This window comes from Apus apus, chromosome 2 (assembly GCF_020740795.1).
Source record: "Apus apus isolate bApuApu2 chromosome 2, bApuApu2.pri.cur, whole genome shotgun sequence".
Lineage (NCBI taxonomy): Eukaryota > Metazoa > Chordata > Aves > Apodiformes > Apodidae > Apus > Apus apus.
Genome location: NC_067283.1, coordinates 59,273,439 through 59,289,936, shown reverse-complemented (window position 1 = coordinate 59,289,936; position 16,498 = coordinate 59,273,439). Strand labels below are relative to the sequence as shown.

General features: G+C 38.4%; 1 protein-coding gene across 11 annotated transcripts in view; it reads left to right on the top strand.

Annotated features, from left to right (window-relative positions):
• Positions 1 to 24: 24 nt before the first annotated feature.
• LOC127380398 (bromodomain-containing protein 9) overlaps positions 25 to 16,498 on the top strand; it is a 36,844-nt gene continuing 20,370 nt past the window's right edge. For 3 of the 11 annotated variants that reach the window (XM_051609216.1, XM_051609214.1, XM_051609211.1), the window contains exons 1-8: positions 26 to 167; positions 893 to 1,113; positions 5,118 to 5,250; positions 6,952 to 7,012; positions 9,840 to 9,984; positions 13,058 to 13,168; positions 13,928 to 14,103; positions 16,336 to 16,425. In XM_051609216.1, the coding sequence (XP_051465176.1) occupies positions 95 to 167; positions 893 to 1,113; positions 5,118 to 5,250; positions 6,952 to 7,012; positions 9,840 to 9,984; positions 13,058 to 13,168; positions 13,928 to 14,103; positions 16,336 to 16,425 (1,010 nt within the window). In that variant the 5' untranslated portion in view covers positions 26 to 94. Of the gene's footprint in view, positions 168 to 892; positions 1,114 to 5,117; positions 5,251 to 6,951; positions 7,013 to 9,839; positions 9,985 to 13,057; positions 13,169 to 13,927; positions 14,104 to 16,335; positions 16,426 to 16,498 lie in introns of all 11 variants that reach the window. The other 8 variants (XM_051609217.1, XM_051609215.1, XM_051609218.1 and 5 more) reach the window with 7 other exon arrangements.

The window sequence follows — 16,498 nt, the reverse complement described above, 5'->3', positions numbered from 1 at the left end:
TCTTCCTTCGCGGCAGGCGGAAGGACTCCCTACGGCCCTAGCGCTTCCGGGGAGGGTCGGGGAGGAGGCTGTAGCTTGGAGGGTTGGCTCTGCCATGGGGAAGAAGCACAAGAAACATAAAGCCGAGAAGGCGGAATGGCGCTCGGCCTCCACCACCGCATACAGCGGTAAGAACTGGGGGCGATACAGAGCAGGGGGACCCGTCTTTGTACCTGGAGACGTGTCTGTCCTAGCCCTCGCGTATCTTCGTGGGCTGGGTCGCTGCGAAGCGCCTGAAGGGAGAGATCCTCGTCTGAACGCGTGAGCTGCTGGGAGCGGGAGAGCGCCTCGGGGCCGCGCCTCAGCCGCCGTCCCGCTGCCGGGGGAGGGCAGGCAGAGGGGCTGCAGGGTGTTGCGGGGCTCCCGAGCGGCGGGGGTTGCGAGAGGTGACGTGGGCGGTGGCCTGGAGGAGGTGGGAGTCTGTCGCGTCCGTACGAAGTCGGCTCGGGAGGGGGACGGGGAACGCAAAGCCGACGCCGGTGTGGTGGGTTTTGAGACCAAGCATATCTGTGGTTCGTACGGCTGTTACTGATGGGTCCCGGTTACAGGACTGGTTGAGGGATACTTAATTTCCCCTTACTCTGGAAAAGGGTCTTGTGACGTTTTCGGGGAAAGCTGAGGAGTTAGTACCTTAGGTATTACAAGTTTGTGGAAAATCATGATGTAAAACGTGCTGAATAACTGTTTCTTGTATTTATTACTCTTATCTATTAGTTCGCTCATCAAATCTATATAATACATTTTCAAACTGCAGCAAATTCTTGAAGACAGTATTTCCATAAGAAGCATCAGTAATTGCTGTATGCTATCATCTCTCTGTGTGTTCATGAAATGTTTTACTTTTTAAATTCAGATTATGTGGATAAACCTTTGGAAAAACCTTTAAAGCTGGTGCTTAAAGTTGGAGGAAGTGAAGTGACTGAACTTTCTGGGTCAGGGCATGATTCTAGTTACTATGATGACAGATCAGATCATGAGCGTGAACGACATAAAGAAAAGAAGAAAAAAAAGAAAAAAAAGTCTGAGAAGGTAAAAGAAAAGCATCTAGATGATGAGGAAAGAAGAAAGAGAAAGGTAAGCTGTGATTTTTAGAATTCAGACATACCAGTCTTGTTTATACTTGCTTATCAGATCTAAAATCTGGTGTAGAGGTTTTTTTTGTTTTGTTTTTGTTTTGTTTTATTTTACCGTTGCCAGAAAATTATTATTTGGAGACAGCACTTCACAAATGTATAAAAATCCTTCTGTGTGTATAGTTTCATTTGAAATAAGACTTTTTAAATAAATCTAGATTGCATTTCTCTTCCAGAGATATGCTAAGTTATTGCACATTGAAACTGATATGTCTACTCTGAACAGCTTTCCAAAAACTGGGCTTTTGAGTACTCTAGTACAGTAGTCTTCTTGACCCTTATTTAGAATAACCTGCATGCTAGGTTTCATGGTTTTCTTAGTAGCAAATGGTGTGATCACCTTAATTGTCCATGCTGAACCTTTAGGAAAATCAGCAAGAAGACATAGACGATACAGTTATCTGTACAGTTTTATTTTAATAATATTTCTTTTGTGTACTGAGGATTCTCTGACCTCTTAGATTTTTCAATTCTTTTCTGTCAAGTACTTTTACTATCCGCAAAATGACATATTTAGTACTTTTTTTAATGTGTGTATAGCTAATATCTGCCATTTCAAATGATTTATTTGTTAGGCTTCTAACAGTGATACATGCTGTAGGATTGTTCAGAAGCTCTTGAATAAAGGGCATATAGTGGAAAACTTATTTTGTAGAGACATTTTCAAATGTTTCAGTTAAGAATATGTCTCAGACTTGTAATGTAGCAAAAGAACTATCTTTAATACGAGATCTTACAGCATCAAATCAATTGTTTTGCCTTTGCTTACTTTTGTGTGGATTTTTTTTAAATTATTTTTTTCCAGAACTTTGTTACTAGTACATGCAAAACAATCACAGATTCATGGAATCATAGAATAGTTTGGGCTGGAAGGAACCTTAATAATCATCTAGTTCCAATCCCCTTGCATTGGCAGGGATACCTCCCATGAGACCAGGTTGCACAAAGCCTCATTCAGCTGTCCTTGAACACTTCCAGGAGAGGACATCCACAGTTTTACTGGGCAACCTGTTTCAGTGTCTCACCACTCTCATAGTAAAGAATTTCTTCCTAATTTCTATTCCAAATCTACCCTCTTTTCGCTTGAAACCATTCCCCCTTGCCTTTGTAGATGCTCTGCTTTCCTGAAGTCCAGGGTAGCAGACTTGCTGCACATCCTCCTTATATCCCTGAGGATCCTGAATTCCAGCATTTTGCGGTCACTGCAGCCAAGGCTGCCCTGAAGCTTAACGTTGACACCAGCTTGTCCTTGTTGGTGAGAACCAGGTCCAACACAGCACATTTACTCACTGGTTCCTCTACCACTTGGAAAAAGAAATTGTTATCATTGCATTCCAGGAACCACCTGGATTGCTGGTGCCTTGCTGTGTTGTCCCTCCAGCAGATGTTGGGATGGTTGAAATCACCCATGAGGACCAGGGCTTGTGACCACCAGGCTGCTCCTGTCTATCTATAGAGAGCCTTATCTGCTCAGTCTTCCTGGTCAGGTGGCATGTAGGAGACCCCCACTGTGGTATCACCTGCCCCTGGCTTCCCTGTAACCTTGATCCATCAGCTCTTGGTCAGTTCCTCATCCATCCCCTGGCAAAGCTGAATGGACTCCGGGTGATCATTGATGTAGAGGGTGACACTCCCTCCTCTTCTCCCCTACCTGTTCTTCCTGAAGAGCTTGTACAAATCCATTCCCATGCTCCAGTCATAGAGTCATCCCACCACGTCCCAGTGCTGCCAGTAACATCCCATCCCCACTGTAACCCAGCCCTGCAGGCATGGTGTCCAATCTGGATCAACTGGGTTAAGGTAAGGTTCAGGCCAGTCCCTCTCAGTGAGTACCAGCAAAGTTAACCTCTTAACAGCCCCAGAGGCAAGGTTAACCTCTTCATTCTCTGTGTAGTACTCGGGAGTAATAACAATTACTCAGGAAGTTGAAACAACTTTACTTAAAATCTAGTGTGAGTATAAATCTTGCCAAAAAACACACAATGATATTATTCTCAAACAACAGGTTACAACTAATAAAACTTGGTAAAACTGTATTCTCAAAGTAACAGGTTACAAGTGGAAAAACTTAGCAAAATGAGAAATGATGTTACTCTTAAGTGCCAAGAATAAGGTTAGAAACAGAGAGAGAGACACTAAGAAGAAGGGGATAAAAAAGATAACTCTACCCTTGGATCCAGTGACAATCTTGGAGTTATATTGTGGTCCGTGGATAGCAGGTGCGTGCAGCTAAATATTTTGAGCCCGCTACTTTTACCTGCTACTCAGTGTTGGGTTTTAGCACAAGTTGTGTGCTGATTGGTTCTTAGTTGCCTAAGAATGCTTCATAATTAAGGAAGCTGGGGGGTGGAAGAGCCACTGTCCTCTAAAAATGCAAACCGCTCCTGGTTTTGTTGATACAGTCTCTGGCTATGAAATCTTGTCTCACGCCTTGTTGACACAACCTTCGACCATGGAGCTTTCCATTCAGGCAGTCACACTAATAAAATGTCAGGTCCTGTAGCTGTAGTTGTGAGGCCATAAAACTTCCAACTTTTGTGCTGTGTCTTGGCCAGATAAGCAAGTTGCTCATCCTTCCACTCCTATTCCTTGTCCAGTAAAAAATAAGCACACTAAATTAGTCTACACTCTTGCAGACAAACTAGTTGGCTTGAATGAAACAGAAATTTGTATTGCTGCATCCTGGTTGTCAAGGCAGCTGGTCTGAGTCCCTTTTTCATTTCAGGACTCTACACGTGCACGTGTCTGCAACTTTTCGTGTGTGTTCCACATGCTACATGCATTTGCATAGAGGCATATAAGTTGGACCCCCATTGAAACTGTCTTACTGACTGGAATTAGATTCTCATGTATTTCAGGTGTTCTGCTGGCCTGTGATCCTTTCAGGCCCAGGGCATCTCTTACCAACATTGGCCTCAGAGTGTTGGCAGTGGGATAGACTGAGGATCCTCTTCCTCAGCATCTCTAGTTTAAAGCCCTCTTTATTAAATTGGCACAGCTACGGCCAAAGATGCTCACCCTGTTCTCTGAGAGGTGGACCTCAGCAGGCCCTAGGAGACTAGATTTCTCAAAGCAAGCCCCATGGTCTAAGTAGCCGAAGCCCTGGCTGTGGCACCACTCCTGTAACCATTTTCCCAATTCAGTTGGCCCTTTGAAGCCTCTTTCCTTTGATCAGGATTGATGAAAAGACTACCTGTGCTCCTGAGTCATTCACCACCACTCCCAGAACTCTGTAATGCTTGATGGCATTCAGGTTGCTCCTGGCTGTATCACTTGTGCCTACATGAAACAGCAGCAGTGGATAATAGTCAGTGTGATTTACAAGGTTTGGTAGTCTTCCAGTGACATCCTTGATACAAGCATAAGCAGCATACCTCTCAAGGGAGTCAGCCCAACAGATAGATAAGTAACAAAGCTGTAGGCTAAACAAGGTTAATGAAGGTATGCTTTTCCGTGAATAAAGACTGTAAGTTTGTAGCAATGACTTAAGTATGCCTTTGCTTTGAATCTCAGGAAGAGATTATTTATTGCTACCACTGTTAGACGACACTGTTCCCAAATTATGGCATAGTTTATTGATTCCTGTTTAAAACAAATTGGTCAAAGCAGAGGTTCAGACTGATCTTTACAGAATAGTAAATTAACTTCCTTTACTCTCATGCAATTTTCCATATAAATAGCTTCAGAGTTTAACATTATTTTCAGTAAAGGTACAGTAACTAAAGATAAAACAATAGTATATTAAATACAAAGAAGCAAAAGCTAAGCAGTATTAATTTTAATTGGAGAAGAAAATTGAAAAAGTGATAGTGAAAGTATATGCACTTTTGTTTAAACTGTGTTGTGGCTCAGATATAGGTTGAGGATGCCTGTTACCTTTCGTTATGTTGGATTGTGTATTTCAAATACATTCTTCTAAAATATGTCTTCTTCCTGCTGTGCTAGGAAGAGAAAAAGAGGAAAAGGGAGAAAGAACAGTGTGACACTGAAGGAGAAACTGATGACTTTGATCCTGGGAAAAAAGTGGAGGTTGAACCTCCTTCAGATCGTCCTGTCAGAGCATGCAGAACTCAGCCAGGTGAGCAGGGTGGAAAATTAAATCATCTTGCATATTTTTAAAAGCACGTACAACAAAGCTTTTGTCAAAGGTACTAAAATGTAAAATTTACATGACGATTTGCTGAAATCTAGAGACTTTAATTTTTTTAATATTCAGAACTTTCCTGCTGTCTGAAAAAATCAAAACTCCTCTTGGTGCTTCTGGGTTTTAGTAAGTTTTCATGTGACTGAACTTGTGAAGGACATCTGTCTCTGTTTTTTTTTACTTGCCAGAATAAAGCTAGTATAAAAGTATTGTGTGTAGTTCTCCCCTAATTCCTTCTCAGCATTTACAGAACAATGGTCAAAGTGTCGCAGATGAAGTTTTGCTCAGTTCAAGAGAAACATCTTGTGGAGACTGCTTAGCTATTGTTGTGGTCTTTTTTTATAACCTATGTGGAATTTTAAATTTAGAATCTCTATTTTCAGCAAAAGTATGGCAGTAAGCTGGAATATCACTTAAAGAACATAGTCCCCCAGTTTTCATTTACCAGTCTTTAATTTTCATCACCAGACAAAATACTTAACAGTTGTGTGTGGTAACTTGTGCATGTTTAATCCCTTGAGATTTTGCCATGCTTTCTCTAGCTGTGGCTACTGCTTGATAGTTAAAACTTAATATTATCTAGTGGAAACTTCTACTTAAAAGAATTTTCAAATGCATCATTATCTCAGTACACATATGCCTGGTAATGGAACTCAGTAGCAAAAAGTTGGGTCTTTAGGAATATTTTAAGTCTTGCCTTTGGAACACTGCCTGTTGACTTGGCAAGTAATTTATTGAGGAATTTTCTAATTATGACTGCAAATCAATTTGAGGGATACTGTCCATCAGCTATCAAGCTTACATAGTAAGGCTAACTGAAATTTTCTGGTCAATGTGTTGTGTCTCTGGGCGGTCTGGGGCCTTGAAAAATGAACAAGCTAAAAACTGATGTCTGTGTTAACAAGACTTCTCTGTTTTCATCTGTTTGGAAAATGTTCAAAAGCACATAATTTATCTTACCTGTTCTGATTAAGAAGGCAAATAGCTCTTCATTATATTTTATTAAAAGTTGGGAATTTTAATTCTAGATTTCAGCATGCTGCTTTAGTTTGTCAAATTTCACATTAAAGCCAGTGTCTCTGAAATGTGTGGAACATGTAATTAAATATAGTGTTTATTTTTTAATTTGTACAGGAAGTGAAGTTACAGTCAGTACATCTCTTGCCAGCAAATCTGCATCTATTTGTCACTCTTCTTTTTGACTGAAAAGATTCTGAAAAGCTAATTACATGGGTGTTATCATAAACAAATAATCAAAATTGCATGGATAACATTTTAAGAATGTTGATTTCCCAACTGCAGTATTTGAGCATCAAAATTACACTTTTTCTTTAAAAATATGGAACACTTTCACCTTATGTAATACATTTTTTTACAACTACTAGACTCAGCATTTCATCTGATTAAATGTCTACTTGTTTTTAGTAGTATTAAAAGTCTGCAAGTAGTAAAGGAGAAAAAATAACTACTGTATGCTTGGGAATCTGATGTACTTCTACATTGGAATCTATGTCTCATTGACCTTTGGATCTGTACAAGCTGTACTTGTATTTGTTTGTGTTGTTTATATTTTTAAATAAATATACCTATGTTCTATTCCATTGCACTTACCTGTGTTTCTCTGTCCAACTGCAGCTGAAAACGAGAGCACACCTATCCAGCAATTACTAGAACACTTCCTTCGCCAGCTTCAAAGGTATTAAGCATATTGTATCTATAGTTGTGTCAATAGTGTCTAATGCATATTTGTGTGTTACTTCAAACTTCTTATCCTGGTTTTCTGTTTGAAAATAGTGCCTAAAGGCTGCCTATATATGTTTGGTGGCTTTTGCAACCATATCAGACCTGGTAGTTTTTAAAGATCAGTTGAGGAAAATTATTACCAAGTATGCAAGCCTAGCTTTTGGAAACAAAGTGTTTTGGGCAGAGAGTAAGTTGCCAGTATAAGTTTATTAAATATTTATAACTAGTTTAGGAATTAAAAAACAGTTAGGAATTTTAATAGTTTAAAAGATTGAACTGTTCTCATGAAATGAAACTTTGTTTTGTTCTGTGTCAAATACTAAAGCAAGTTTATACTGCTTACTTGATAATCCTCTCAGTTTGGAAAGACTGCATATTTTATGGCCTTCCATAAGATGTTAACCCTGTTATGTTAAATAATAAAAAAAATACCCCAAAACCAAGCAAAACTGAACACAACCAACAAGCAAAATATTTTGTTTTACTTTTTTATTACATAGCAATAAGCTGAATTTGGAACTAATTGGAAAATATTACATACTGTCGTTATTTTTAGAGAACCTCATGAACAAGAGAAATTGAAGAGGTTATTACTCAATGAAGCCAAAAGACCCATTTGGAGTGTAAATATAGACACAGAAACTATACAAGAAATAATTAGGTAATTCAAGAACTAGTTGAATCTAGTTAAAAAACTCTAAATATGTCTAATAAAAATTCTCTCATGTCATACAGGACAGCCAGGTGATCAGGCCCACTTAACATGGGTTGATGAAAAACTGGTCCTGCTTAACCTGATTCCCTTCTATGTCAGGGAAACCCACTTAGTGGTAAGGGAAAAACAGTGGAAGTTGTCTACCTATCACAGAACCGCATAATGTTTGGAGTTGGAAGGGACCTTAAAGATCTTTGAGTTCCAACTCCCCTGCATGGGCAGGGACACCTCCCGCTAGAACAGGCTGCTCAGAGCCCCATCTAAACTGCCCCTCCAGGGACTGAGCCCCCACAGCATCTCTGGGCAGCCTGTTCCAGTGTCTCACCACCCTTACACTGAAGAACTAGGCTTTAGTAAAACCTTTGATGCCCTTTCCCACATCATTCTCTTGGAGAAACTGGCTTCTTATGGCTTGGATAGGCATACTCTTCCCTGGGTAAAAAACTAGGTGGATGGAGTGGTTAATGTAGTTAAATCCAGCTGGTGGCTGGTCACGAGTGGTGTTCCCCAGAGTTCAGTGTTGGAGCCAGTTCTCTTTCCTTATTAGTGATCTGGATTGAGTGCACCCTCAGTAAGTTTGCAGATGACACCATGTTGAGTGGGAGTGTTGATCTGCCTGAGGTTAGGAAGGCTCTATGGAGGGACCTCAACAGGCTGGATGGATGGGCTGAGGCCAATTGTATGAGTTTCAGCAAGGCTGAGTGTTGAGTCCTGCACTTGGGTCACAATAAATCCACATAATGCTACAGGCTTGGGGAAGAGCGCCTGGAAAACTGCCCAGAGGAGAAGGACCTGGGGATATTGGTTTACAGCCAGCTGAATATGAGCCAGCAGTGTGCCCAGGTGGCCAAGAAGGCCAACAGCATCCTGGCTTGTATGAGAAATAGTGTGGCCAGCAGAACTAGGGAAGTGATTGTCCCTCTGTTCTGGGCACTAGCAAGGGAGCACCTTGAATACTGTCTTCACTTCTGGGACCACCACTAAAAGAGACATTGAGGTGCTGGAGTGTGTCCAAAAGGTTGCCAAGCACTGGGAAAAACACCATGCACCAGTATAGATTAGGGATTGACCTGCTAGAAAGCAGGCCCGTGGAGAAGGACCTTGGGGTCTTGGTGGACAACAAGTTATTCACGGGACAGCAATGTGCCCTTGTGGCCAAGAGAGCCAATAGTATCTTGGCATGCATTAAGAACAGTGTGTCCAGCAGGTCAAGGGAGATTCTCCTCCCCCTCTACTCTGCCCTCGTAAGACCACATCTGGAGTATTGTGTCCAGTTGTGGGCTCCCCAGTTCAAGAGGGACAGGGATATGCAGGAAAGAGTCCAACAGAGGGCTATGAGAATGATTAAGGGACTGGAATATTTGTCATAGGAAGGCTAAGAGACCTGGGGCTGTTTAGTCTTGAGAAGACTTAAGAGGGGACCTTATTAGTGTCTATAAATATCTGAAGGGTGGATGTCAAGAATGGGCCAATCTCTTTTCAGTGGTGCCCTGTGATAGGTCAAGGAGAAGTGGATGCAAACTAGAACACAGGAAGTTCCACCTCCACATGAGGAAGAACTTCTTTACTGTGAGGGTGATGGAGCACTGTAACAGGCTACCCAGAAAGGTTGTGGAGTCTCCTTCTCTGGACACTTTCAAGACCCATCTGGATGTGTTCCTGAATGATCTGCCTTAGGTGTTCCTGCTGCAACAGGAGGGATATCTTAAGAAGTCCCATCTAACCCCTATGATTCTAGGAACAGGCTGCCCAAGAAAGTGGTTGAGTTGCTACCCGCACAGGTGTTTAAAAGAAGTGTAATATGGTGCTTAGAAACATGGTTTAGTGGTAGACTTGGAAGTTGTAGGTTGATAGTTGGACTTGATGATCTTAAAGGTCTTTTCCAACCAAAACAATTCTACTATTCTGTCAGGAAATTTTTAAAATACTCTTTTTTTTTATGAGAGTACTTTTAGTGTTTTTGCTTTTAAAGTAGTACTATTCTTTTTATACCATTAATGTGGTATAAAAACAAATATAATTTTGTTTGCTGATACAAATCTAAATGTATGGTTTTTATTTTTAGGAAAGACCCTCATGGTTTTTTTGCGGTTCCAGTCACAGATTCCATTGCTCCTGGATATTCCATGATAATAAAACATCCCATGGATTTTGGTACTATGAAGGACAAAATTGCAGCAAATCAATACAAATCAGTCACTGAATTCAAGGTGAATTGTTAGTGATATAGTTATTTCAGAACTCTTGAAGATTCTTTTTAACTGTAGAAGCCTTTCTTACGTTAATTACTTGAATGTGAATTTTTTCAGACCTGAGCTTCTTTGTGTATTTTGTGTGTTAGAATGGGTTTCTTGCTTTGTTTTTTCACTATGGAAGTTCTTTATTTGTCAGATTCTGCTAGTTTACTACAAATTACTGTGGAAACCAAGAACATTCTCTGCAGTTCTATGGAATTCATGCTGCTGGACATAATCACATTGAATAAGAATATTGATATGACTTAAGCAGTCTGGACCTGGAGTTCCTTTTTGTTATGTTTTGTCTTTCTAACCTAGACCTGGTTAGATTGATTAAAAAAAAAAATTGACATGTCTGCGAGAAAACTGTGGGTATACTGAAGCATGGGTAGTTGAGCTAGATCACCTTTAAAGGTCCCTTCCAACCCAAACTATTCTACAGTTTTATAATTTTTGTATAAAATTCCATGGCAACTACATATTTTTCTATCTTTCGTTATCCTGTTTTCCATATAAACTCATTTGGAATGATCTTTTGGCAGAAACTTACTTGGCACATTGTGGCAACTTGCCTTACCTATTTTGTGTTTTGCTTTTACTGTAATACTTTATTGGATGCATTGTGGTTTTACACACAGTGCAGTAAGAAATCTTTTCATGGTATTGCTAGCTCCTGGAAGGAAAGGAGTTTTCTTTAACTGATTGATGAAGTTCTATTAGCTGCCCTCAGTATTACTGTGTTCTAGAGTGGTGTTGGTACAGCAGTAGACTTGGCAGAGAGCATTGGCTTGATTCTTGGGTTGTATTTCTCCTTTTGAAAGTTTAGCAAAGAACAGCTTATATTTGCTATAGGTGTTTTGACAAAGATTATTCTGTTTTGTTATTTATACTTTATTTTTCAAAAACTGTATAATATTTGTTGAAAATAGTAAAGAATTATTCATAATAGCGGTGCAGTCAGCAGTGCCTTCAAGTCTCTAGAGTCTTTTGTCTTGCTGGGTTGGCCTACTCAGCAACTTAAAAAGGAAGCTTGAAGGCTCTGTTTAGTTACAGGCAAGATGAGATATCAACCAAAAAAAATGAACACTATTGTTTAGACTGACAGATTATTTTTTTTCCTGAAGGACTTGGTTTTTCTGCTCATAATCTGAGAAGCAATAAATGGTTGCTAGAAATCTATCCATCTTACTGTGATGAAGAAGTTGGACTCCCCTTCTAGATATGAGTGTACCTAATCATGCTTTCTTTGTGTAATACAGAAAAGAAGTTTACAGGTTTTTAGCTTCTAAAATAAGATGTTCTCAAAGGGTTATCTTTCCTTTCTGATAATAGGTTGCAGCTAGCTGAGGCTAGTCACAAGCCAATAATTTTAGAGTAGAAGCCACATGAACTATTCAGTGCATTTAGAAGAGGAAATTGCTGCAGAAAACTCATCAGTTTTGCTGCTGAAAAAGGGTCTACTTCAAAGTTGGGTGAGCAAAAGACTCTTCTCTGCCTTTTTCTGCAGCACTTCAAGGCCGTCAATAGATGTATAGCTCATGTGGCCTTCTTTATTTGCTTCTTGAATCATAATTCACTCATCCATGTCACCTTCTCAATTTCTGTTATTGTTAAGTGGAGGTAGATGGCTTTAATGCCATAGAAAATCACAGACTACAATTAAAAATCTGTCCACCTACTTGATTTGGATGGGCTTGATGACAACTACTAAATGATTAGGAGAGCACTTCTCTGACGTCCATGGATAAAAACAGGAAATTAAACAATTTTTTTCTTTTTTACAGAATCTGATCAGGATTGCAGTAGGGCAAGGTTACTTTCTGTAGTTGTTGGGTGCCAGAGAAAGCCTTTAGACAACTGCAATAGTGACCTTCAAAAATTCTGTCTCAGCAAATTTATTCACTGGTTGGTAAATTCAATGGTTAACTTTTCAAGAAGCGTACCATTCTGTTCGCATACACTTTTGCACATAATCAGGTCATCAAATATAGTGGACTCATGCCCAAAAAAACATTTGCATTTGTGTCTACAGAATACATGGAACTTAATTGCTTGAAAAATGGTTTAAATGTTGAAGTGCTATTAAAAGAGAGAAATACATTCTTAAACAGGTGCTAATTTAGTTTGCTAAAATCCATTTTGTGAAGTGCCTGGAGAGATCACTGCATGATTCTTGGTTATTGATTTGCCAACTTGATGAATTTTCAGAGACATACAATAATGTATTTTTAATTGAGTGTCTTGTATAGCTTGTAATAATGCTTTCTGTGCTTTACCCAAGAGATTAGTAGCGTGTGACTTGAAAAAGGCAGCCTAGAAAAAGCTTTTGCAGTGTGTAACAATTGTTTTGTTTTTTTTTTTTGGTTTACAGTGCAGTGTATTGCACCTTTCTTTTGGGAACTTGCATCAGTAAAAATTATTTGAAATTATGTATGACAGATAACCATTAAAAGGAGAAGTCAAAATCTGGCTTTGTTCCTTCGTTGCATGTGATGAGCATCTAGAAGGCTGTTTCTTCTGCTTTGGAGTTTTCTTCTCTTTTTTTTTGTTGTTGTGTGTTTTGGTTTTGGTTTGTTTGCTTTATTGTAAATGACTGAAGAAGTGGTCAGAGTACTAGAATTAAAATTATATGTAAGATACTTTGTATCTTTCTGATGTCACTGTATTTCTTAAGTCTACTGTGATTTAGAAGGTAGGAATACCACCAAAAAGTGTTTCCTTTGTGTCTCAGTCCTTCTGTTCATTTTTCCATTTCTTATGTTTGGTCTGTTTGCGTAAGGAGGAAATACTACATTTGGCATTAATGGAAAACCTTTTATTTAATAACAAAAAAGCCAGTTCCAAACAGAACTAGGAATCTTGAAGAAGCAAAAAAGATTGAAACCTTTACAATTCTGTGTTACCTTTTGACTTGTATTTACTCTGTGAGCCTGCTGCTAAAATACTATTGAGTTCTTTACAGAGTTGCCATGATGGAATGGTGTCTTCCAGTCATTTAACAAAGGAGTTCAACATTTTGACAGTTCTTTTGTTTTGTATTTCACAGGCAGATTTTAAATTGATGTGTGATAACGCAATGACTTACAACAGACCAGATACGGTTTACTACAAGCTAGCCAAGAAGATACTGCACACAGGCTTTAAGATGATGAGCAAAGTAAGAGACCTGTAAAAACAAAAAGCAATAACTCTTTGGGTTTTTATTTTGTCATACTTAAACCAAACATAATTAATAACAGTGATAAATACTATTTCATCCATCTGTGATTAATCATAGCAGTGCTTGTTGGTACTGCTATATTTCAAGGCTTGATGGCATTCTTACTATAACCACAACGTACTTCTTAACCTCATCTGTACCACTGAAGCCCATAGGAGCTTCTTCCACTGGCTTCAGTGGAAACACTTAACATCCATGTATGTAAAACCTAACTGTAAAACATTGCTTCTGACTGAAACTTTGAAAACAAAATCTCATTTAAGTTTTATTTCTGCATAAACAAGAAAGCTTTTGGTTTTTTTAAGGTGGTGGGTATAGCAGAGGTTTTGGGGGTTTCACAGGTGTGTGCATGCAAATATGCTTCTTACTCAAATACAGTTGTCAGCTTGTAAAATGAAGTTATTTTGATGAGCTGCTCTGTGTATGTGTGCACGCATGTGTGGAAGTTATGGTAAACTTTGTGTAAAATAGACATATCTGCATATGCAGTTTTGTTTGTTTGTTTCTCTCTTGATAGTTGGGCTGCAGAAATTCTGATGCCATGCTACCATGACCAAATCATGTTGCATCACCATTGGAAACGAGGCATTATGAACAAAATAAGGCCATGGCCATTCCCATCCCATCCCATTATCATAGCATCTTGGCTATGAGGGAAAGGTTAAGTCCCTGCTGCTCTGTCCTTTCTGATTCTAGGAACGGCTGTTAGCTTTGAAGCGCAGCATGTCGTTTATGCAGGACATGGATTTTTCTCAGCAGGCAGCTCTTTTGGGTGATGAAGATACAGCAGTTGAGGAACCTGTCCCTGAAGTTGTTCCTGTACAAGCAGAGACTACCAAGAAATCCAAAAAGCAAAGTAAAGAAGTTATTAGGTAAAGGTTTTAATGGGCATGCTTACTGGTTTGTTGCAGCTTTTGTAATACTAGCCAGCACAAATAATTAAGGGAAAAAACCCCTCCTTTTAGTGTTTCTTCTTGTGTTTTCTAGGTTTAATGGGCAATTTGGTTGTATTTTACTTATTTTTTTATAAAAATAGTATAATAACCCAGTGATTCACAACTTGGAACAAACAGTTCAAAGAAAGACTGCATACTCTTTTAAACACAGTTAATTTATTTGTAGATATGTTTATCCTCTTCTCATGATGGCTTGAAATGATTTTTCATTTTTAATATAGCCACAATTATATTTTGCATTTTCTTCTTTTTTATTCCCCTAAAATGATTGACTGTGTCAAAATCTAAATAGGATCTTTCTGGGGGGGAAAAAGTGGCGCCAGATCAGTAAATAATTTTATTTAATTTTAGTCTTATCTGGCAGTATGTAGAGGTAAAGGAGGTTATTTCTGGAGAAGTAGCTGCTAACAGGAGAGTAGTTGGTAACATTTTCCCAATGAAACCTTATTAAGGTTCTTTGTAAAATACATTACTAGTGCAATAGCTGTCTTCCAGGTAATAGGCACCCCTGTGTCACAAAGTTTTATTTTCTATTTTATGACGAAATTTCAGCAGAAACTGATTTACAAGCAAATTATCTTGTTCAGTGCTTTTACATAGACATACTAGGAGGGATTGAATTTAAATTGAAGAGCATTATATCAACTGGAATTTTATTAAAATAAAACTGTAACAGATCACTACTGATCGTAGTAGTATTAAACGATCTGATCATATAGATACGTTTTGTAGGCTTCTTTCTTAAACATACTAAGTAAAAAAAGTGAAATGTGACTTGTTATTTCAGGTTCATGCTATGTCACTTTTGTTAAAATTGAACTTAGAAGTTCTAAGTCATCTATTTTTTGGCTACACTACAAGCACTTTTAAAATCCTGCTTAATGTCTGATGGAAGAAGTAGAAGTATTTTCATGTAATTTTTTGTGGATATAGGAGACTGCAACAGGTATCTTAAAAATAATTTAAAACTGAGTAATTTATTTGGCTGGAACTATTATAGTGTCAACATACAGAAACATCTGTTGCTGTGTCATAGAGAATTATCAAAATGTAATTTGTTCTTTAAGGGATTGTGTATTGCCTTTCTGTAAACAAGACTAATACAATCATCAGTCAGAAAAAGGAAGGGTGACAAAGGGAAATCATTAGGCTGTAGTTTCAATCGTGCATTCCCATGCAAGGTGCCATGACTTGCTGCAGCAGTAGCAGTTGACTTCACTGGTCTTGCTGCAGTTGATGCCTACATGGCCAGTCTCACCACACCTATAGCATTTCACCACCTTTAAGGAGGTGATTTGGCTTTTGTTTGCATGTTTTTTAAAAAGATTTTAATGTTTGTATGGTGCAAAAAATATGTAATAGTAAGAGAAAATACATTAAGTTCCATTGTAGGAGTAACTTTATAGTTTGCCACTTTTTGTGCGCTCATCTTCAAATACACATAGCTAAACAGAAGAAGAAATCGATACTGCCAAGTAATATAGTCTGTCTTTAATACATACAGTAACATGAAATTCAGATAGTTAAAAAAAAAAAATCACCTTTAATTTTATCCTGATACCAGTTTCCTTGTAATCAGTTGTAGTATAAATTTACTTTCCTATTCTTTTGAATGTTTATGTAACTTTAGTAGTTGAAATTATTTATTTTTTTTCTCTTAACTTGAACTTTTAAACACTTGTATTTTGACATCAGTAGTCTAGATGCTATTCTTTTTGACATACAATAAGAGCTTTGAGGGGAGAATCAAACCTAACAGCAGATTTTTCTGCCTTCGTATTTCACAATTAAAAACAGACAAACAGCTGAAATCAACGTTTGTGAAGTGTTAGAGTAGTTTAGACCTCTATACTATAGTTTCAAATGTGAATGGATCACTTGGACATCCTAATACTTAAGTAGTTTTTAAAAATCTTGTCAAGGATATTGCAACCTTCTGAACATTCTCTCAAAATTCTTGTCCATTAAGTATTCTGTAGAGTGTAATAGAAAATGCCAGTAGTTGAGAATTTTCCTGCTGTATGTACGCTTTCTTGAATTTTCAGTGAAACAGAAATTATATTACACATTTGTCTCATGATCCTGTGATCTTTTTATTGTCTTGAATAGCAAAACTTTCTTGTGTATCATATCTGAATCTCTATACAGAGAGAAATTCTTAGCTAAGCAAATGGAAGAAGATACTTCAGGAGAGAGAAATGGATTTGGTGTGAGGAGATCCTCTACTCAATACCTAAGGTGTTTATCCTTGGGGTCTAATGTCCATTTAATGCCCTGAGACATTTTGATACACAAAGTTTATTTTAAATAT